This window comes from Hemiscyllium ocellatum, chromosome 17 (assembly GCF_020745735.1).
Source record: "Hemiscyllium ocellatum isolate sHemOce1 chromosome 17, sHemOce1.pat.X.cur, whole genome shotgun sequence".
In the NCBI taxonomy this organism is placed as follows: domain Eukaryota; kingdom Metazoa; phylum Chordata; class Chondrichthyes; order Orectolobiformes; family Hemiscylliidae; genus Hemiscyllium; species Hemiscyllium ocellatum.
The window spans coordinates 35,223,530-35,246,698 of NC_083417.1; the positions used below are offsets into that span (position 1 = coordinate 35,223,530).

Sequence of the window (23,169 nt, forward strand, 5' to 3'; positions counted from 1 at the left end):
TGCATATGAAGCTTGTAGTGTCAAAATGTTGTCTGATGATTGCTCCTCTGAAGATCCTTGGGACACTTGCTAAATCTAAGTACTTATATAAATGCATAACCAAACTACTGAGGATTCTATAATTCTGAAATAATAAAAATGCTGCAAAATCTCAGCAAGTCAGACAGCAGAGCTGATCAACTTGAAACATTAACTGTTTCTTGCCATAGTTGCTGACTAACAGAGTCATAGAAATGTACAGCATGGAAACAGACCCTTTGGTCCAACCCATCCATGCCGACCAGATATCCCAACCCAATCTAGTCCCACCTGCCAGCACCCAACCCATATCCCTCCAAACCCTTCCTATTCATATACCCCTCCAAATGCCTCTTAAATGTTGCAATTGTACAAGCCTCCACCACTTCTTCTGGCAGCTCATTCCATACACGCACTACCTTTTGTGTGAAAAAATTGCCCCTTAGGTCGCTTTTATATCTTTCCCCTCTCACCCTAAACCTATACCCTCTAGTTCAGGACTCCCTGACCCTATCCACGCCCCTCATAATTTTGTAAACCTCTATAAGATCATCCCTCAGCCTCTGACACTCCAGGGAAAAACAGCCCCAGCCTGTTCAACCTCCCCCTATAGCTCAAATCCTCCAACCCTGGCAACTTCCTTGCAAATCTTTTCTGACACCTTTCAAGTTTCACAACATCATTCCGATAGGAAGGAGACCAGAATTGCACACAATATTCCAACAGTGGGCCAACCAATGTCCTGTACAGCTGCAACATGACCTCCCAACTCCTGTTCTCAATATTCTGACCAATAAAGGAAAGCAAACCAAAGGCCTTCTTCAGCATCCTATCTACCTGCGACTCCACTTTCAAGGAACTATGAACCTGCACTCCACCTGCTGAGTATTTGCATTTCTTTTCTATATCAATAGAAATACAAATTATTGTTCATTCTATTGCTTCCATGCCTTCAGCATTTTCTTTGGAAAGACTGTCAGCAGTTTGCCATTTGGAACAATAGCAGAGAGAAATAAATCTTGCTTTTTGAACACTTGGGGAATTGAGAATCTTTGGGAAGAGATATGAATAGCTTAGTATTTTCTGTAAGAGCTAAGTCAATGTAATTTAGGTTAGTGATTGCTAGATTCTGAAGCGGCTCAGCTCAACACAGCTGTGTTTGTTATAGTTTTGATGTTACGTAGAGCCACGGGGGTCACAATTTTCTCTTCGTATCAGGAGATAGTACTGATCTGTCATTGTAAACATTGCAAGAATTTTGGGTGGCAGGCTGTACTGGGGTTCAGCTCTCACTGCCCTGGAGATGAGTCTGCTATATGATGGGCTAGTGGACATAGGCCCTAAAAATCCTTAGCTAGGTGCTTTGAGGCATTCAGCAGCTCTGTTTTAGTTAAACCTTCTGACCATTTTAAAAGTCCCTCACCCATCTCTTCACCTTTACCTTCCCTCATGGTCATCATTAACCTATCAGCTGTCTCCCACCATCCACTTTATGTACAGAACTCACTAGCCATACTATAGCGGTTGGAAGTCATTCATAAGCCCATAAAATTTTAAGTAAATAAAATGATTTTAGAATTGCCATATTTCAAATGAATACATAAAAGCACAGAGGAAAAAAACATTTACATATGGTTATTATACTAGACTACCCCTTGAATAGTGTGAAATGCACTTTACCTTTTTATCCATTAGATTATGTTGTGCCCAAATCCAAATTTGTTAACAGTTCCAGAATGGAAACCCACAAATCATTAAGCTCTTAAGTAAGAAGCAATGAACTAAGCCCTTGGTTATTCACTATCCCTTGTGGATACTCATCTTACCCAAACTCAAATGATGCTTTGTTATTACTTTAAGCCAGTCTAACAAAGCTTCCTTGAATTAACAAAAGAATGAGTTTACGATTTACAAAATGAGAAATAACATGAAGTGTAGAACTAAGAGTGCAAAAACATAAAAGTAAAAATTAAGATTATTCGTATTAGTTTCTGATTTGTTCATAAAGAGCAGATAAGACGAAGTACAGTCTGTTACTTGATGGCACTTGTAGTGTTGACACTGACAGTTGACCAGTCAGTTTCGAGATCCATGGTTTTTCAGGTTAGTTGAAATTCTGTTCTTCTCACTCTTTTCCTTAGTGACTAAATCCATATTCACAAAGATGGCATTTTACCTGCGTTGCAAGGGTTGTTTAAAATGACTATTCTTAAAACTGGCCCTTGCAGCATTCTAGGAGAAAGTGAGGTCTGCAGATGCTGTAGATCAGAGCTGAAGGGCTCTGATCAGATTCCTGATGAAGGGCTTATGCCCGAAACGTTGAATTTCCTATTCCTTGGATGCTGCCTGACCTGCTGCGCTTTTCCAGCAACACACTTGCAGCATTCTAGCCCTGAAACTATCATGTTTGGCTAATATAGATAGACTAGTGTTTCATTCAGCTTTTAATCCTGTTTTTTTTGTACTCCTTGTAACATGTTTGCAAAAGGTGTCTTTCTGCTGGGCAGTTAGACCCCTCCCCATCTCTTGTTATGTTTCCCTGTTTGAAGTTTCCCTCATAGTTTACAAGCGAGACGTTCCATGGGTTTCACAGGACTTTGCTAGTCACTGAATTTATATTCACCTTTTTAAAAAATGTGTAGCAGTTCATTTTTTTTGAGAAGAAAAATACAAAAAAAACACAAGGGCACAGATTTCAGGTCATTGGCAAGAAAAGCAATGGTAACGAGGAAAATATTTTATACAATGAGTGGTTATGATCTGGAATGAATTAAGTGGCTATTTGAGGTGGAAGCACATTCAACTGGGGCATTTAAGACGGTGTTAAATCATTATCTGAAAAATAGAACTGTGGAGAATGATGGGGAAAATGGTAGGGAATTGCTACCAGGTGAACTGCTCATCTGTAGTGTTGGTACTGACATGACAGGTGGAGTAGCTGCCATTCAGTAAGGATTCCCTTGATGAATGCTTTCTTAACGTAAAGTGTTTGTAAAAATGGCTCATATTTAGTTCAGTTGCTTCAATATTCCCACATGACAGCAGTGAGACTGTGAACAGGTACTAAAGATAAGTGTCTACTTGAAAAGTTACTAAGGATTCAGTTTGAAGGATTACAGAATTCAAGAGGTTCAATGTTTGACTCCTTTACAACTTTAAGTTTTGAAACCTGTTTAAAGTATTTTAATAAGTTATAATTTGGTAAGAAAGGACAATATCCATATGAATAATAATTTTTTTTAATACTTAAAAATTTTGCTAAACAACGGAATGGAATGAAACAGTTAATGCACACTGGTCCATTTCAAAGTCTATATTTGCTGTACAAAGTGGATAAAGAAATTAAACATACTTCTAAAAATATAAAATTCAGTAGTGACACTAGTAGCATTTTTCAACTGCAATGTTGCCACAGAAAACCAATTGTTTCATTTCACATAAGTTAGCAGTTTGAAGACAAAATTACAGAATCAAGTACCAATTGGAATATTTTTACATTACTACAACCTAATATCTATAACCTTATAAGGGGTGAGCTCTGGACTAGGAAGAGGTTTAATACTGGCAACGAGCAGTGTGTGTTTTGTGTCAACAGAATAATACACTGGGTTATATTACCTCAATACTGAAAAGGACAACATAGGATTAGGGTTTAACTGGTTAAGAGAAATGGTCAAAGGTAGCTGTTTTTTAAAAAAAAGCTAACCACTCTGGTTTCCAGAAGTGTGGCCGATATTATACAACACACCTCAGTAGTGTTAATCTTATTAGTTGTTGCCAGTATTTAGTTACAAGCAATAATTTTAATCATGCAATTACTGTATCCAAAAATCTTATCAGTTTTACATTCAGCTGAACTAAATGTTTTCCAGAAATGGATAATGCTACAACATATAGCCATCTATTCGGAGGCTTGCATATGTATTTGGTGGGAAAAGCAAAACTATCAGCTAAAATTTCCTCCATTGTCAGCTGAAGTGGTCCATTAATTCAGTAATTTTATAGGACACAAAAAGGCTCAACAGTGGACAGAATCATAATAAAAATATTTCTTACATTGTGATACTGCCCAACAACTTTAATCATTTAGTTTGGCACAATTTATGTAGAGGTGTTAACATGCTATAATTTAAGACCATTTACATTACCAATAATCTGTTCACAGATTTTAACTGAAAGTGTAACTTGTTTTACATGAATGGTTTACAAAAGAAATTGTTACATGACATAAAGCATAGAATGCATACAAGTATGTGATTATGCAGATAAAAAAAAACTGTAAGAAATGTGTCTCCAATGGCAGTATGGATTAACAATTCAAATAAATACAGCCATTAATTCAAAGACAGGATAACAAAAGCCCTTTTGCTGATATCTGTAAAATAACATTCAATTTCTAGGAGAAAAAGTCAGCTTGTATGAATGAAATATGAATTATGTAAAATGAATAGAAACTTAAAAGAAAAATACACTGTTTGAACTAGTAAAACATTCAAATGAAAAAGGACTTTATCTGACTATTATCTTAAGTTTCAATCCAAAGTGTATGATAATTAATTCTGGAATTCAGCTGATAAGTACTCAATTCCAAACGCAAGATTAGTCCTTCCATAAATGCAGTTTTGTATTTTCTATTTGTATAGCCAACACCTATTCTTTCGCAATGTAATGAATAGCTGCAAACATTCTAATAATGTACATTTTTCTTCTTCTTTAGCTTGTAAACGTGGAATGTTTTGTTTTTAAACACACGAGAGAAATAAAGTGTATAGGGAGGTTTACCATATTTTATTTCATCACAAAAGCGTGGATAAGGAGAAAGCTTCAAATCAGGATCATTTGCTCCAGGACCATCCATTACCTGCAAAAAGGATAATTACATTTATGTTTTAAGAAATCTGACCTTAAATGAGCACAGCGCAAAAAAAAATACAAGTCACATTACTATATAAATATCTGCGTAAATCAAGTTTCTTGACAATGGAGTTAGATTGTTCTGCATGTTGCAATTTAATGAGATGAATCAATTTATTTTAACAAACAAAAATATATATCAAACCCAATACCATGGATGGAACCTTGCGGTCCTGAAGGTGGTGGGCAGAGAGGCAGGAACATAATTTAATTAGGCAGAATGGTGCAGTTCCCCACTGCCAGGCACAAGTGAAGACTGCAGATACTGGAAACCAGAGTTTAGATCAGAGTTGTGCTGGAAAAGCACAGAAGGTCAGGCAGCATCCGAGGAGCAGGAAAATCGACATTTCGGGCAAAAGCCCTTCATCATTCTGGGTGGGAAGGTCATACCTTGACCTTAGTCAAATATTAATTTCTTAGTTCTTCATGAAGGGGCAGTGCTCAGAAAGCCTGTAATTTCAAATAACTCTGATCACACACAGAACTCTACAGCTCTTTAAAGTCAAAACTTCATACAATACGTTTCAACAATCTCTCCCAAGACCTCAAAACTGGCTACTCTATCATCTTCCCCCTTCTCCACACAGTCTCGTAACAACCCAAGGTTGGTATAATTAATTGATTTCTCTCATTACTCTTCTACACAATCTCAGTTGTATTCTGCACTTTTTGCATCATACTATCTTAGGATGTTATCTTGTCTTCTTAAAAAGAAAATGGAAAAATGTCTGCAGACAAGCAACATAGAACTATAGAATAAATGCCATACAGGAGTCATTTGCCTGTCAGGTCTCTGCTGGCCCCCTAGAAAAGCAATTCTCCTTATGAAACAACCTACCATGTCCCATGATCCTTTACATGTTAACTTTTAAATAATGATCCAATATGCCATTTGAATGCTTTTATAGGATGCACCTCCACCAGAGTCTCAGACAGCGCCACAACCACTCAATGGCCAAAGAAAGTTTGCCTCATATCTTCATTGCTTCTTTTGCTAATTATATTATTTGGTGGACATAGATTATTCTGATGATTAATTGCTAATTTGAATCTTTAAAGCAAGGTTTGTTTGTAAATCCAGGTAATGTAGCCATTTGAATTGGGAGGTCAATTACTTGTAAACTTCAGGGTCTAGGCCAGAACCCCAGCTTTGTAATTCTGAAGCAGGAATTTCCAGGCATTCTCTAGATGACCAGCAGATCTACCATCATTGAATGAAATTATTTTTCATATATTTCATAAATCACCAAGAAAGATTTACTGGACAATTTTTAGAACTACTGAAATGACAAGTCATGCCTTTATAAAATAAATCTACAAGGCTAAAGACAAATGTTACTTACATGACCATTTGCGACATCAAGCAGGTCTCTCAAACGGCAGCCTCTACTGTGTCTCCTTTCATAACAAATACTGTCCTCAAGGAGAATGTAGTCTGTTCCATATATCCGTAGGATATTGTATACCTCTTCTGGAGACCTCTTGGAGTATATCTGATAGATCTTTATAGAGGACAACATAAGCGTTATCAAATTCAATTTAAGGCTAATGATTGTCTTCTAATCAATTGTGTCAGCATATGCCATCACAGACTCTTCCTGTCTGAAATATCTGTTTGTAAATATGACTGAACATTTGTATGTCAGACCCTTAAATTTAACAGCGATATAGGATCTCGTTCCTAAGTCAGATGTTCATTAGTTGGGGAGCTAGTAAAAAGGATATTAATTCGTAAAAGCTACCTTTATTATTAGAAATTAACATCTAACCTTCTAGCTAATTTTATGGATATGCTTATTTGTGGAATAAGACAGTTGGAAAACATTAAATTAAGGCACGGTATAGAAGGGATACCAAAGTAGGGGGATTCTGGGAGTCGGTGTAAAGTTTTAAAATTACTCAAATGAAGTAAAAAAATTAGACGTCACTCTCTCCCAAATTTAAAAAAAAGGGAATGTAACAGTATTGAAATATAATGGACATTACTTTTGTAACTATGTAAAATTAGCAAGTGATAACCTAACCTTGGTTGGTCAAGGAAAGGATGGGCATACATGAGGCTGAAGAGAATCAGATTAACTGATTGCAGCCAGAATAAAGAATGCCCTGACTTTGCCTTGTTCATGGTATAGAAAAAGGCCATCCAGAGATAAAAAAAAAACAAGTCAAGAGAAAGAAGCTTGAAGATCAAAAGACCAAAGCTGAGAGAAATCAATATGACCAACTGTTTGAGAGATAGTTACCTGTTTTGTTCTTTCTCTTAACTTTTTGTCTTCATAGTGAGGGTGATTAGTTATGGATCTCCCAGTACACAGTTTGACCCCTGCTAATAATTGCATACTTCCAGCAAATACCGCATTTTTGGATGTTTTTGACCTATGAGCAGAGAAAAAAAACTATATTCTAAACATTAATATTTAGGTTTCTTTATAGGTAATTTTTTTGGTAGCTTTAGTTTTTAAAAAATACATGCTTAACTTTCTCATAAAATGAGTGCAAGAAACACATCCTTGATGATCATGAGAAGTTCAATTATGAAAGCACAAACTTCAAGAACTGGAATCCTAACAGGAATTGCGTCAATATTTTATTAATTCATTCAAAGGATGTGGGCTTCGCTGACTGGGCCAGCATTTGTTGTATGGCTCATTCCAGAATAATGTCTCCTTCCAGCCTCACCAGGACAAATCCTGTAAATTTTAAAATGTCATAGATTCTTCCCTTTGACCAGAGACTGTGCTACCCCAAAGATCTATAACCTTCCCCTCTCAGTGGACTGCACTAACTGCAACAAGACCACGGTCTCAGTCCAAAAATGGAGACAGGAAGTCTGCCTGCAGTCAAGCTAGACTCTGCAGCTTGGTTCTCGGGTGTGGAACATTTAGCATGTTGCTCTCACTAAGTTTCATTCTTGACCCCAGTCTCCATGGTAATCAAGTCACATATGTAGGCTTGTTAATCAGAAGTAGTATCAAATCACATCACATCTCTTCATTTCTTAATTTTATGATGAATTAAAAAGAGTCAGTCCAAAACCTTAAATTTCATATTCATAACTCAAAACTCCTGCACAAAATTTCTCAGATGTCCTGGAACAAACCACACTGCTAGACAGTAGTTCATTGACTTCTACTATAATCTGGAAAATTCAACCCAATAAACTGTAAAAGCATCAACTCAAAAGCAAGAAACATAAGTTATGAGTCAGGCTCAGAAACTTTGCACAACTTTGATATTAAAAATTCAAAGGCAATTTTATAGGTAGAAAATTATTTAACTTACTTTATCCAGTTCATTAATTCAACTGTATCAGGGTCATAAAATTCCCTCAGATCTGACAGTTCAATCATTATCTTTGGCCAGAACTACAAGAACAAGAGACCAAATAATGAACGAATATAATGATTCTGTTCCTTTTTCTCACATTACCAGTACTTCTGAAAAACAGCAGATGTGTAGCTAAAGTATATTCCCCCAAAGGATGCCACGTTCTGACAAGATCACATGTATGGGGGTTATTAAGGACTGAAGCTTGATCAAAGTGAAACAGATCACTGCAATGTATTCAAATACTTTGCTCCACTGCATCAAAGATCCAGCAGCCATTTACTGTCCAAGAAAACCCAAATTCAAATATCTGTTTAACTGAGTCAGGCTATCAATTGTAAGCACTACATTACTCATGCAAATGGGTATGAATGAATTTAAGTATTTTTCACAGATATATACAATTAATTAAGAAGATCCTGACCTATGCAAGGCAATATATTAAATTTTAATTCATAAGATGCAGTTATAAACTTGTAATAGGTCATGTGTTAACATGCCTACAATTTACTTGGATAAAATAGACCTGAAATTGCAAGATAAACAAATAAACTTTCACAATAGGTCAGATGTGAGCATTAACTCCATATTTCCACACTGAATAATTATAGCTATAGCTATAATGTACTCAATAAGCCTTTATAAAACCAAAAATGGAACTTCGGTTTATTAATAAACTCTACGTATAAAGGACAAAAAATGTAAGATCACATGTCCAAACGTGTACAGGTAGTTTTTGGATAATGCGCATTCCGGCAATGTGATTTGGCTATAACGTAGCTGAAGAATTAGGGAACAGTATTTTCAAAAACACTTACCTCTGTTCACAATAATACTATTCCAGTGGGGACCGGTTTGCGCGCTTTGTGCTGCGCATGTGCTGAACTCCACACTGAAGTCACTGTGCCATTCTGCGCATGCGCAATGTCAGCGCCAGTCTTTGTGCCGTCCTGAGCATGCGCGATAACAGCTGCTGACAGCAGCTTTCTGTGAGAGATACTGTACAGAGAAGCAGCTTTCTTACATTTTTTTAAAGTATACTGGGTTAAATTTACTTTTATTTTATTAATAAATATGATTTCAACCTTCATTCAGGCTGTGCTACACTTTGCGTTAGACTTTTGGGTGATTTTTAAACGATCCTGAGTGATATTTTTTGCTGGTCTGCCCCTAACCCCACTTTTCCATAGGCCCCGTTACTTATATTGAGAGATTTTCATTTAAACGAGGTTTCGCTGGAATGCAGCTATGGCATTATAGGAGAACTACTTACATATGATCTATTTGTGAACTTTGCACTGTTTGTAATATTGAAGAAGTGTGAACTTTACAATGTATTTTCCCATTAACAAAAGTTAGAATACAAAATCCATTTCAGAACTAGCCTTAGCATAAATAGTTTTAATCCCTACAGTCACAGACAAAATGGATATGGAGTAGAATACTGTTTTCCAACAACAATCCATTAACACAAACTTGGAAATGTTAGTTTGTTAAGCTCCACACCTGAATTAGCATTACTTCTGTTTGAAACCATAAATATTCTCTGAAACATTTATTGCAACCAGTGAGCTATAACCAACAATTGATGAAACACCTTATAAAATGCAAACAGATGCTAAATAACTAAAACTAGGGCTCACTTAATTTTGCCTGCAGAGCAGATCAAACAAAATACTTGTAATCTAAGGAGATCAACAGATAATGACAAAATGGAGATCCATCTGTGAAAGCAACATACTCATGTGATTTCTTTTTCACTGATACTGATACCTTAACTGATTCTTCTGTCTTTTGTTTCCTGCATATTTAACTGGCTTTTCTGCTGCATTAAAATTTAAAGCTACTTAATATAATTAAAACTGACAGATGCAGAATATCTCAAAAGCAAGAAATAAAAATAGATACACCAAGTGGAAGAGTGGGACTGGCGTTTGAGTGAGCAAAGGCCAAACCTTCTTGATGTTATTGATTGACATGAGACCTGTGTTAAAACCTGGGACTCATGTCCTGTTGGTCACCAGCCCAGTTAAATACTGTAAACGAGCTGTTGGCTGGCTGCCTCCAAGTAAAGAATAGATGGTCACTCTGAAAAGGTATGAAGTAGGATTTCAAAAAGCTGGTGGGAAAGTGAAGGGGACAAACCTGGTCAAGCAGACCCCCATAAATAGTAATACAAAAACAAATGTTTGGGCTTGTCACTCCTGTGTGAGGAATGTTTTCTCTAACAGAGTTCATTCTTGGAATGTGTATGTCACTGGCAGGGGCAGCACTTATTTTTCATCCTTGAGAAGAGTGTGGTGATCTACCATCCTGAACACAACTGAGTGACTTGTTCGGCCAGTTCAGAGGACAGTTAAAGGTCAACCACATTACTTTGGAGCCACATACAGGTCAGACAAAGTAAAGAGGAAGATTTTGCTTTATGACAATTCAGTAACTGAAACTAGTTTTTTTTATTCCAGAATTACAAAATCAAATGAATTTAAATTAGCTGGCTGCCATGGTGGGGTTTGAACTCACGTCAGTCATTCATTAGTCCAAACCTCTGGATTGCTCATTCAGTGAAATAATCACTATGCTATTTGTTGCACTTTCAATTGATGGCACTACTGTACAAGTCAGATCCTAGAATTAAACTTCATTTCATCGATCACAGGTTGTAGGTTTCATTTTTTGTATTCAGTTTTTATGGTGCTTAGACTTAAAAATATTTTCCACGTTGCAGATGTTCTTTACAACAAAAATGAGGAAAGATATGATAAAACAAACCTGTATCCAGTTAGAAAGATACACTCAGAGATGTACAGCATGGAAACAGACACTTCGGGCCAACTTAGCCATGCCATATCCTAAATAAATCTAGTGTCATTGCCAGTATTTGGCCATATCCCTCTAAATGCTTCCTAATCATATAGCCACCCAGATTTCTTTTAAATGTTGTAATTATACCAGCCTCCACCACTCTGGCAGTTCATTCTGTACATGCACCACCCTCTGCCTGAAACAGTTGCCCCTTAAGTCCAGGTTAAAATTTTCCCCTCTTACTTTAAACTTACAGCCTCTAGTTTTAAACTCCCCTCCCCACCCCATCCCAATCAGGGAGAAAGACCTTGTCTATTCAGCCTACCTATGCCCCTCATGATTTTATAAACCTCCATAAGGTCACCCCTCAGCCTCCGACAGTCCAGGTAAAAAGTCCAAGTCTATTCAGCCTCTCCCTAGAGCTCAAATCCTCCAACCCTAGCAACATCCTTTTAAATCTTTTCTGAACCCTTTCAAGTTTCATAATATCCTTTCTGTAGGAGGGAGACCTGAATTGCACACAGTAGTCCAAAAGTGGCCTGACCAATGTCCTTTACAGCCACAACATGACCTCCCAACTCCTATACTCAATGCAATGACTGATGAAGACAAGCATACCAAATGCCTTCTTCATATCCTATCTACCTGTGACTCCACTTTCAAGGAACTATGAACCTGCACTCCAAGATCTTTTGTCCAATACTCCCCAGGACCTCACCATTAAGTGTATAAGTCCTGCCCCGATTTTCCTTTCCAAAATGCAGTACCTCACATTTATCTAAATTTAAATCCATCTACTACTCATCGGCCAACTGGTCCATCTGATCAAGATCCCTTTGTACTCTGAGGTAACCTTCTTCACTGTCCACTGCATCTCCAATTTTGGTGTCATCTGCAAACTTACTAATTGTACGTCCTATGTTCACACCTAAATCATTTATATAAATGACAAAAATCAGTGGACCCAGCAGTGATCTTTGTGGCACACCACTGGTCACAGGCCTCCAGTCTGAAAAGCAACCCTCCGCCGCCACCCTCTATCTTTGAGCCAGTTCTGTATTCAAATGGCTAGTTCTCCCTCTATTCAATGTGACCTAACCTTGCTTATTAGTCTACCATGAGGAACCTTGTCAAACTATCTTAATACAAACAGCAAAAACAAAGTTTAATCTGTTCCCCATTGCAACCGTTTCATGGATACGCAATTTCAGAGAAATTACACTTCTCACTCAGTTTTATAAGTCTTTACTAAACTGACTTCCCTCAATTTTTTTCATGGAATTTATTATTCCTGTCTGAGTCTGCTTGCAAACACCTTTCACAATTCTGATGGTCAAGCCTTTTCAGTTCCAAGCTCTTCTGCTTATAAACTCCACAACTAATGCACTTAGGCCAGGATGACTCTTGCCTGAACTAAAAGGCTAATTTATCTAATCAGAGAAACTACTCGCTTCTGAACTGAACTCTTGATTCTCCTGAATGGAATTCAATACTAAGACAGATAGCTTTCAGGTCTATAAACTCAGAATTATAAACATTCCATCAATTAACACACATGACAGGGGTCTGCCAGGCACTTGACTGTAGTCACATGCCTCCTTGGAATTGATACCACACTGGCCACTATTTCAATGGGTTTTCTGACCAGTTTTTTAAAAAAAGTCTTTGCATTGACCTAGATTCATGCGTCTCTATTTCAAAATATAACATATATGGTATACACCTTTCACAATGTAATATAAACATGAAGTAGGGATGTAATAACATATAGAAGCATGATTTGCATAACTAATAGACTCCGCATAGTCGAGTAGACATATCAGTTTTCTAAAATAAATGATCAATTAGGGTGGCGATGCTGGCTGTGAATGGAATAGATCGGATCTATAAAGTTTATGGCAATTTTAACTGAGCACTTGCTGTTAGATAGGTGGGTTAAAATCAGCCTCTATATGCCAGGAGATGTTCAAAATGCGAAGTGATCCGCAGAACGTAATTGAAAAATGGTAAACATTCACAAAGTATTTTCATCCTCTTATTCAGAAATTTATGTTGTGCACGCATAGACTCCAAGGACGAGATAGTTAAAAAAATTACAGATCAAGAGAATTTGGTCTTCATATGCCCAATTAATAGTTTCACATTACCTCAAGACTTAGCTTTGCTGTTTGCCGAAACTGAAACTTATTTTAAAGAATGTTTTGTAATGGGATGCTCTGAAATAGGTCATGTAACAGTATCATTGGAACTGTAGGAACGGATTTAAAAATAAGAAAAGCTGGAAAGTAAAAATTGGTACCTTTCACAAAAAAACTTCCATTCAGCAATAATTTTGAGTAAGGTTCCTGTGTGAACAGTAGTTCAGTAGTAATGCTGCCAAATCAGTTGGATACAAGGCTAGACTAAGGCTCTAGAGCAATACATTCAAATTTCAGTAACGGTTTTTCAAAAAATAAATCTGGAATGAAAGGCTAGTCTCAATAATCATGATCACACAAATACCAGGTTATTGTAAAAACCCATCTCGCTTACTGACGTCCTCGGGGAAGAAAATACACTGTCCTCATCTGCTCTGACCTACGTGTGACTTCTGACACACAACAATATGGTCAACTCTTAACAGCCCTTTGGAATTGGCTTAGTAAAGTGCTCTGTTGTATCAAAAAACACCAATTAAAATACTATATATGGACTGTAGTGGGTCAGCAAGGCAGCACATAACCTTATCATGGGAAATTCGAGATGGGCAATAAATGAGACTTCCATAACAGAATGAGAACAAATGAAAAATATGAACACATTTTTAACAAAATAAATTCTGAAGTTAAGGACAGAAAATAAACAGCAGGTCCATCAGCATCTACAAAGGTAAAATATAACAATAATTCAGTTGTGCATCCTTCACCAAAACTGAAAAGTACAAGATTAACAAAAGGCCTTGTAAGGTGAAGGTGAGGAAAAAAATGGGTTTGGGATGGAAGAGATAACATACATTCTAATAACCTAAAGGGTTTTAACTGGTTGAATGACCTTCAGGAACTTATCAAATGATGTAAAACAATCACTTGAATAAATGATTGAAAAGGTAGATTAAAGCAATGTGTACTAAGGGATAACATGACTAACATTAATGGTCAAAGGCTGCAGAGTTCCTGGGAAATAGAAGAGATACTCCTGCTGAAGCTATTGGTTGGTTAAAACAGAGTAGGAAGCAAAGGTGTAGAAATCAGGATGAATCTAGAAGAGATGGCATGTGATAAGGGGATCAATGGCACTGACCCAACTGGTCTAGGCTGGAGTGTAAACTCAACACAAGCACCCTACTATCTAATACCAGTTTCCACACTGCCCCTCCCACAAAGGTAGGTAGAGTGGTCGAGTAAGAAATGCAGTACATTGTTTAGAGAAGATACATATAAATTTCTGTTTCCCATTAAATAAATATTTTTGGAGTTCCCTAGTAATGTTGAAAGTGGTATAGACAGAGGTTGTTTCTCCTATAGCTTCATGGGAAAATGCCAGAATGGTCAACAGATAGAAGTGGTCATGGTAAAACACAGAGAAAATGGAATTATTCCACAGGCAGATGGATTGCAAGGTTTCTGGGATGGAACGTGTCAACAGTTAGTGAAAGGAGCCAGGATGAGAAAACGCAAAACAGGCCTGCAGTTCCCAAAAACAGAGGAAAAATAACTGACATACACTAGAACTGATGCAGAGCAAACCAGTCCATGTTGAAGTGCTTACTCCATGGAATTAACCTACAGTTCTCATTATCTCCTACCATTTTGCTCCTTTACTTCCTTATTCCACTCTCTAAGATGTTCACATAAAACTTCTTAACATGTTTTCTACCATAACCCTTTATGTGGCAGCAAGTTTTATATTCTCACCACTGTGTTAAGGCATTCTCTGCTAAATGCTTAAATTAATTTGTTAGTGACTATCTTACATTAATGCGAACCTATTCACAACTGGAAAGTGTTTCTCTATTTTTACCGTATGGAATTACTTTGTGATTTTAAAGACTCCATTAAGTTGGATCTTCATTTTCTGTTTATAGACAAAAGAACGCAACCCACTCAATCTTTCCTGATAGCTACAGCATCTCACATGTGGTAATCAACATTCCCATTAAGCTGCATGGCCACTCCAAGGTACCATGCATGCCAGTGGTGTGCCAGCACCATTTCCAGAGTTACTTCCGGTTTCGGAAGTCACCACCACGCGTGGACCTGGGAGGTTTGCACAGAAGAAATGTAGCTGGTGGCATTAACTTTTTTTTGTACACTTTATCCCTACTTTTTCTCGGATTGTTACCTTTGTGCTACCATGAAGATACCACTTTCTTAACTTCACCTCTCAGATTAAATATCACCAGTTATCTCTTTCTAATGAGAGCAGCCTATGGTCCTCTGGGATTATGGTGACTTGAGTTTATTATTTCCTTCTATTTTCATTTTATATTTCCTCCTTGTCTTCCAAATTGTCTTTTCAACCTCTTTCCAAACCTTGTTCTTCAAACCCACTTCCTTGATCAAACTTTTAAACACCTTTTCCAAATTGTCTTTGACCAGGTGTCAGTTCTTGTCTGAGTATGAAGCATAATTCAGCTGTCATTGAAAAAAAATTAAGCTCACAAATGTATCCCTGACACCACTGAATTACATAATTACACAGAATTTAAATATAACAAAGCAGACCATTCTCTCAATCAGTCTATGACAGTGTTTATATTCTACATGAGCTTCTTCTAAATCTCACCCAAATTCCTTTCCACTTCATGCACTTATCTGGCTCCCCTAAATGTTGCTTCAGCCCATTTCGTAAGATCCGGAGGCGGAGAAGTCAGAGACAGAGTGCATATAGTCAAGTCAGATTGTTATGATCCCAGCTGATGTTAATAATGGACAAGTCAGGCTACTGAGTGACACCTGGCATATGTTTTATTTTTGCAGTTTGGTTACCATGGTTGTCAATCACAATGTATTTACAAGAGGCTACCAATGTTCTTGTAATTAAAGAACACAAGTTTATTATGCAAAACAGAAGCAAAATTGACAAATTTAGAAAGATAAACATTAACACCAAAATAAAAATTCAACCCTTCTCCCAGAAATATACTTTACAGATACTCAAGCTAGTAGAGTATCACTCCTATATGACCGTCTTAATTTCTTTCTTAACTGACAAGTTTGCATGAATTCTTTTGGTAATTTGTTATAGCTTCACTAGATGCGATTCTCTTCATTACTTTCTCTTGTATACATATAGCAGTTTTTTTCACTGACGTTCCCAAATAAACCTTAAGAAAAGGCCCATCTATTAATGCAATTAAAACTCTTTTAGAACTCCTTTCAGGCACTGAAAACCTGGATTGCCATAAACCAAACCACTCTTCTCCTGTATGAAATGATTCTTCCTAATTGAACTCTGATTGTGACTCACTGTTTATCATTCTGTACATTTTGAAGGTTCAACTTTGTAAACAGTTCAACAATTAACTCCCTGGCTAGTTCATCAAGTCATTTAGATCAAGTCGCATGCTTTCTTGGAATTATTTAACTATTCAAAAATTATTTTCTGAAGTTATCTTTGCAGAACTAAAACTCAAAATCTGTTTTACCTTAATTTTAAAATCCAAGTTCCAAAATCATAATGTATAATCAGAATTTTTTTGTCATAGGATGGATATGTACCTGATCCCTGTTGCCCTTCCACTTCCACTGGAATTAAAATTTGGGTGGGAAAATTCATGACTGACTTTCCTCTCACTTTAATTGTAACTGTTAAGTGGCCAATAAACAATCATTTAATTTTTCAGCCTACTGCAGGGATTAACCAAGTGCAGATGGAATGCTGACAAGTGACAGCCAGTTGCTTTTTTGGGGGAGGGGGAAGAAATGGATTAAAGGCATCATTTCCTGATTGAGAGCTTGGACATTGAGCAAGGAGATAGATACTGAAAACTATTTCCTTTCCCTTGTTTCCAACTCACCCTACCTCCATCTCTTGATGATTCCCATGTTGTATCTCTAAACTCCAAGACCTAGGTCTCGGCTCACCCCTTTCTAACTGGATTCTTGACATCCTGACCTGTAGGGTGCAATCAGTCAGAATAGGTGACAACACCTCCTCCACCATAATCCACAATGCCGTTGCCCTACGAGGCAATGTGCTTAGCCCCTACTATATTTGTTATATACTTATAACTGTGTGGCCAAATTCCACCCTGACTCCATTTATATGTTTGCTGGTGACACCACCATTGTAAATGGGATCACAAATAACGATGAAACAGAATATAGGAAAGAGATTGAGTGTTTAGCTGCATGGTGTAAAGACCCAACAATTTCTCCATCAATGTCAGGAAAATGATGTCAGGATGCAGAGTGGAAGGCACGCCCCTGTCTGCATCAATGGTGCTGAGTTGGAGATGGTCAAGTTCTTGGGGATGATGACCACCAATAATCTGTCCTGGTCTACCCATGTCAACATTATGATCAAGAAAGCACAACGCCTCTGCTTCCTCAGGAAGTTAAGGAAATTCGGCATGTCCACAAAGACACTCACCAATTTTTATAGATGCACCGGAAAAAAACACTTTATCTGGATACATCACAGCATGCTGTATGGTTCCCATGTTCCCAAGCCTGCAAGAAACTACTGACAGTCATGAACACAACCCAGTCCTTCATGCAAACCAGCCTTCCGTCCGTTGACTTCACCTATACTTACTGCTAACTCGGGAAAGCAGCCAACATAAAGACCTCCTCCTACCCCAGTTATACTCTCTTCCACCTTCTTCTGGCAGGTAGAAGATATAAAAGTTTGTATACATGTATGAACAGATTCAAGAACAACTTCTGCCCTGCTGTTATCAGACTTCTGAATGGACCTCTCAAATGTCAATTTTGATTTCTCTCTCCACAGCTGTAACACTAAAAGGACTTATCTTGAGTGTCAGGGCCTTCATTTGCAGCAGCAGCAGGAACAGACAGAGTAAAGAACAGAGTGGGAGCAGTCAAATTGTGCTCTGGGAAGGTGAGTGAACCAATATTTGGGCAGCAGCTGAATCTGAGACACTACATGTGTGGGGGGTCTCCCACTTGCCGCCCTCCTCTAACCAAACAAAAACTCTGTGGTGTCTTGATGAGGTAAGATTATTCAATTTTTTTATTGTGTGATTGGTCAAATCTTTTCTTTCCTTTTTAATTTATCTAAGTTAAAACATAGTTCAGCTTAAGATTAAAAAAACGGCAGGAGATCTCAGACCCGTGTTATGCTTCTCTTACTCAATGTGGGAGCTCAGGGATGTGGCTGATGTCTCTGATTCCTTCACACGCAGGAAGTGTGTCCAGCTGCAGTTCTTGTTAGACTGCATGATGGCTCTGGAGCTGAGGATGAACTCACTTTGGAACATGCCTGATGCTGAGGAGGTTGTGAAGAGCACACTTACTGAATTGGTCACACCGCAGATTAGGATTGCTGAGGGAGAACGGGAATGGGTGACCAAAAGGCAGAGAAAGAGCAGGAAGACAATGCACGTATCCCTTGTGGTTATCTCCCTCCAAAACAGGTACATCATTTTGGATAGTGTTGGGGAAGATGGCTCACCAGGGGAAGGCGGCTCACCAGGGGAAGGCAGCACTAGCCAGGTTCATGGCACCATGGCGGACTCTGCTGTAGAGAAGGGTGGGAGAGAGTGTGGAAGGGCTATGGTCATAGGGGATTTAATTGTAAGGGGAGTAGATAGGTGGTTTTGTGGTCGATAACAAAACTCCTGAATGGTATGTTGCCTCCCAGCTGCACGGGTCAGAGATGTCTCAGCTCGGCTGCAGGACATTCTTAAGGGGGAGGGTGAACAGCCAGCTGTCGTGGTGCATCTAGGCACCAGTGATATAGGTAATAAATGGGATGAGGTCCTACGAGCAGAACTTAGGGAGTTAGGAGCCAAATTAAAAAGTAGGACCTCAGGAGGTAGTAATCTCAGGATTGCTACCAGTGACACATGCTAGTCAGAGTAGAAATGAAAGATTTGGCAAGATGAATGTGTGGCTTGAGAAATGGTGCAGAAGGGAGGGATTCAGATTTTTGGGACATTTTGATTGGCTCTGGGGAAGGTGGGACTATTATAAATTGGACAGTCTACATTTGGGCCGGACTGGAATTAATGCCCTTCAGGGTGCTTTTGCTAACGCTGTTGGGGAGGATTTAAACTAATGTGTCAGGGGAATGGGAACCAAATGAGGAGGTTAGTGGATGGTAAGGAGGTAGTGACTAAAGCCTGTAAAGAACTAGATAATGAAATCAGCGTGACTAAGGGGAAGAGTAGGCAGGGGACAGATGATGAACACAAAGGGACTGGTGGTCTGAGGTGCATTTGTTTTAATGCAAGAAGTGTAGTAGGTAAGATGGATGAACTTAGGGCTTGGATTAGTACCTAGGAGTATAATGTTATTGCTATTACTGAGACTTGGTTGTGGGAAGGGCATGATTAGCAACTAAATATCCCAAGATATAGATGCTTCAGGCAGGATAAGGGGGAGATAAAAGGGGTGGAGGAGTTCCGTTTGTGGTCAGAAAGGATATCAGAGCAGTGCTGAAAGAGGGCACTATGGAGGATTCAAGCAGTGAGGCAATATGGACAGAGCTCAGGAATAGGAAGGGTGCAGTAACAATGTTGGGGCTGTACTACAGGTTCTCCCAACAGCGAGCATGAGATCGAGGTAGATTATGGAAAGATGTAGGAGCAACAGGGTGGTGGTGATAGGAGATTTTAATTTTCCCAACATTGACTGGGATTCACTTAGTGTTAGAGGTTTAGATGGAGCAGAATTTATAAAGAGCATCCAAGAGGGTTTTATAGAGCAGTATGTAAATAGTCCAACTTGGAAAGGGGCCATACTGGAACCTGGTGTTGTGGAATGGGCCCAGCCAGGTGTTGAAGCTTCAGCAGTGGATTACTTTGGGAATAGTGACCACAATTCCATAAGTTTTAGAATACTCATGGACAAAAGACGAGAGTGGTCCTAAAGGAAGAGTGCTAAATTGGGGGAAGGTCAACTGTACCAAAATTCAGCAGGAGCCGGGGAATGTAGATTGGGTGCAGCTGTTTTGAAGGTAAATCCACATTTGATATGTGGGGGGCTTTTAAGGAGAGGTTGACTTGAGTACAGGAAAGACATGTTCCTGTGAAAATGAAGGATAGAAATGGCAACATTAGGGAATCATGGCTGACAGGTGAAATTGTGAGACTAGCTAAGAGGAAAAAGGAAGCATACATAAGGTCTAAGTGAAAGAAAACAGAAGCAGCTTTGGAAGAGTATCGGTAATGTAGGACCTATCTGAAATGAGGAATTAAGAGGGGCCAGGAAATATCTTTAACAAACAAGGTTAAGGAAAATCCCGATGCTTTTTATTCATATGAGGGTAACTAGAGAAAGGGTTGCCCCACTCAAGGACAAAGGAGGAAAGTTACGTGTGGAGTCAGAGAAAATGGGTGAGATTCTTAATGGATACTTTGCATCGGTAATTAACAAGAAGAGGGAGATGATGGATGTTGAGGTTAGAGATAGATGTTTGTTTACTTGAGGTCAAGTTGGCCAAGGGAGGTGATGTTGGGTATTCTAAAAGGCATTAAGGTGGACAAATCCCCAGGTCCAGATGGGATTTATCCAAGGTTACTGAGGGAAGCGAGAAAGGAAATAACTGGAGCCTTAACAGAGGGCTTTGCAGCATCCTTGAACACAGATTAGGTCCCGGAGGACTGGAGAATTGCTTATGTTGTCCCCTTGTTTAAGGAGGGTGGCAGGGATAATCCAGGTAACCACAGACTGGTGAGCCTGCATCAGTGATAGGGAAGCTGCTGGAGAAGAGACTGAGGGATAGGATCCATTGACATGTGGAAGAAAATGGACTTATCAGTGATTGGCAACATGGTTTTGTACAGGGAAGGTCATGTCTTACCAACTTAATAGAATTCTTTGAGGAAGTGACAAAGTTGATTGATGAGGGAAGGGCTGTAGATGTCATATACATGAACTTCAGTAAGGCGTTTAATAAGGTTCCCCATGGTAGGCTGATAGAGAAAGTGAAGTCGCATGGGGTCCAGGGTGTACTAGCTAGATGGATAAAGAACTGACTGGGCAACAGGAGACAGAGAGTAGTCGTGTGAGTTTCTCAAAGTGGAGAACTGTGACCAATGGTGTTCCACAGGATCCGTGCTGGGACCACTGTTGTTTGTGATGTACATAAATGATCTGGAGGAAGGTTTTAGATTAATTAGATTACTTACAGTGTGGAAACAGGCCCTTCGGCCCAACCAGTCCACACCGACCCGCCGAAGCGCAACCCACCCATACCCCTACCCCTACATATACCCCTTACCTAACACTATGGGCAATTTAGTATGGGCAATTTAGCATGGCCAATTCACCTGAACCGCACATCTTTGGACTGTGGGAGGAAACCGGAGCACCCGGAGGAAACCCACGCAGACACGGGGAGAACGTGCAAACTCCACACAGTCAGTCGCCTGAGGTAGGAATTGAACCCAGGTCCCTGGCGCTGTGAGGCAGCAGTGCTAACCACTGTGCCACCGTGCCGCCCTTCAAGGTGTAGGTGGTCTGATTGTCACTAAGATTAGTGGATTAGCAGATAGTGAAGGGCACTGTCAGACAGATTGGAGTTGGGCAGAGAATTGGCAGATGGAGTTCAATCCGGGCAAATACGAGGTGATGCATTTTGGAAGATCCAATTCAAAACCGAACTATACAGTAAATGGAAAAGTCCTGGGAAAAATTGACGTACAAAGAGATCTGGGTATTCAGGTCCATTGTTCCCTGAAAGTGGCAATGTAGATCAATGGAGTGGTCAAGGAGGCATACGGCATGCTTTCCTTTATTGGACGGGGTATTGAGTACAAGACTTGGCAGGTCATGTTCAGCTGTATAAGGCTTTGGTTCAGCCACATTTGGAATACTGTATACAGTTCTGGATGCTTTGGAGGGAGTGGACACAAGGTTCACCAGGATGTCGCTTCGTGTGGAGGGCGCTAGCTTTGAAGAGAGGTTGAGTAGATTAGGATTATTTTCATTAGAAAGAAGGGGTTGAGGTCTACAAAATTATAAGAGGTATAAACAGGGTGGATAACAAGAAGCTTTTTCCCTCCCCCGAGTGGGGGACTCAGTTACGAGGGATCATGAGTTCAGAATGAGAGGGGAACAGTTTAAGGGAGATATGCATGAAAAGTTCTTTACAGAGAAGGTGTTGGGTGCCTGGAACGCGTTGCCTGCGGAGGTGGTAGAGGCGGGCATGATAGAATCCTTTCAGATGTATCTAGACAGATACATAAATGGGCAGGGAGCAGAGGGATACAAATCCTTAGAAAATAGGTGACAGGTTTAGATAGAGGATCTGGATTGGCACAGGCTTGGAGGGCCAAAGGGCCTGTTCCTTTGCTGTAATTTTCTTTGTTCTTATTCTGCATTCTGTTCTGCTACGTAATGCACTTTATATGGTATGATCTGCCTACATAGCACGATAAACAACACTTTTTGCTGTATTTCAATACATGGGACAACAATAAATCAAACTCAAACTACTCAAAAAATCAATTACCTCTGGCCGGAATCCTAGGCCCTTGGATTATGAGGCTACTGACCTAGCAGGAGCTACAGAGTTGAAAAATGTGGTGCTGGAAAAACACAGCAGGCCAGGCAGCAACTGAGGAACATGAAAATTGACATTTCGGGCATAAGCCCTGAAGAAGGGCTTATGCCCAAAACATCAATTCTCCTGCTCCTTGGATGCTGCCTAGCCTGCTGTGTTTTTCCAGCACCACATTTTTCAACTCTGGTCTCCAGCATCTGCAGTCCTCACTTTCTCCTAGCAGGAGCTACAGTCTTCTATGTGGTGCTACTGACTGCAAGAGAAGCTAGTCTGCTTGACCAGGCTCCTCCAGCATCCTTGGGGACCTGATTCTGGACTGACTACCACCGGTGCTTTATTGGCAGAAGACCCAGCAGGCAGCATTCCCTCTTAGCTGCAGCTGCTCCGGGAGTCCAAGCGTGCCAATTGGCTTGCTGACAAAGTGATTGCTGG

General features: G+C 39.3%; 1 protein-coding gene across 5 annotated transcripts in view; it reads right to left on the minus strand.

The window, feature by feature from the left end:
- Positions 1 to 4,575: 4,575 nt before the first annotated feature.
- dpy19l3 (dpy-19 like C-mannosyltransferase 3) overlaps positions 4,576 to 23,169 on the minus strand; it is a 74,128-nt gene continuing 55,534 nt past the window's right edge. For all 5 annotated transcript variants that reach the window (XM_060837671.1, XM_060837669.1, XM_060837672.1 and 2 more), the window contains 4 exons: positions 8,215 to 8,297; positions 7,176 to 7,308; positions 6,276 to 6,434; positions 4,576 to 4,879 (listed from right to left, as the gene is read on the minus strand). In XM_060837671.1, the coding sequence (XP_060693654.1) occupies positions 4,706 to 4,879; positions 6,276 to 6,434; positions 7,176 to 7,308; positions 8,215 to 8,297 (549 nt within the window). In that variant the 3' untranslated portion in view covers positions 4,576 to 4,705. The remainder of the gene's footprint in view (positions 4,880 to 6,275; positions 6,435 to 7,175; positions 7,309 to 8,214; positions 8,298 to 23,169) is intronic.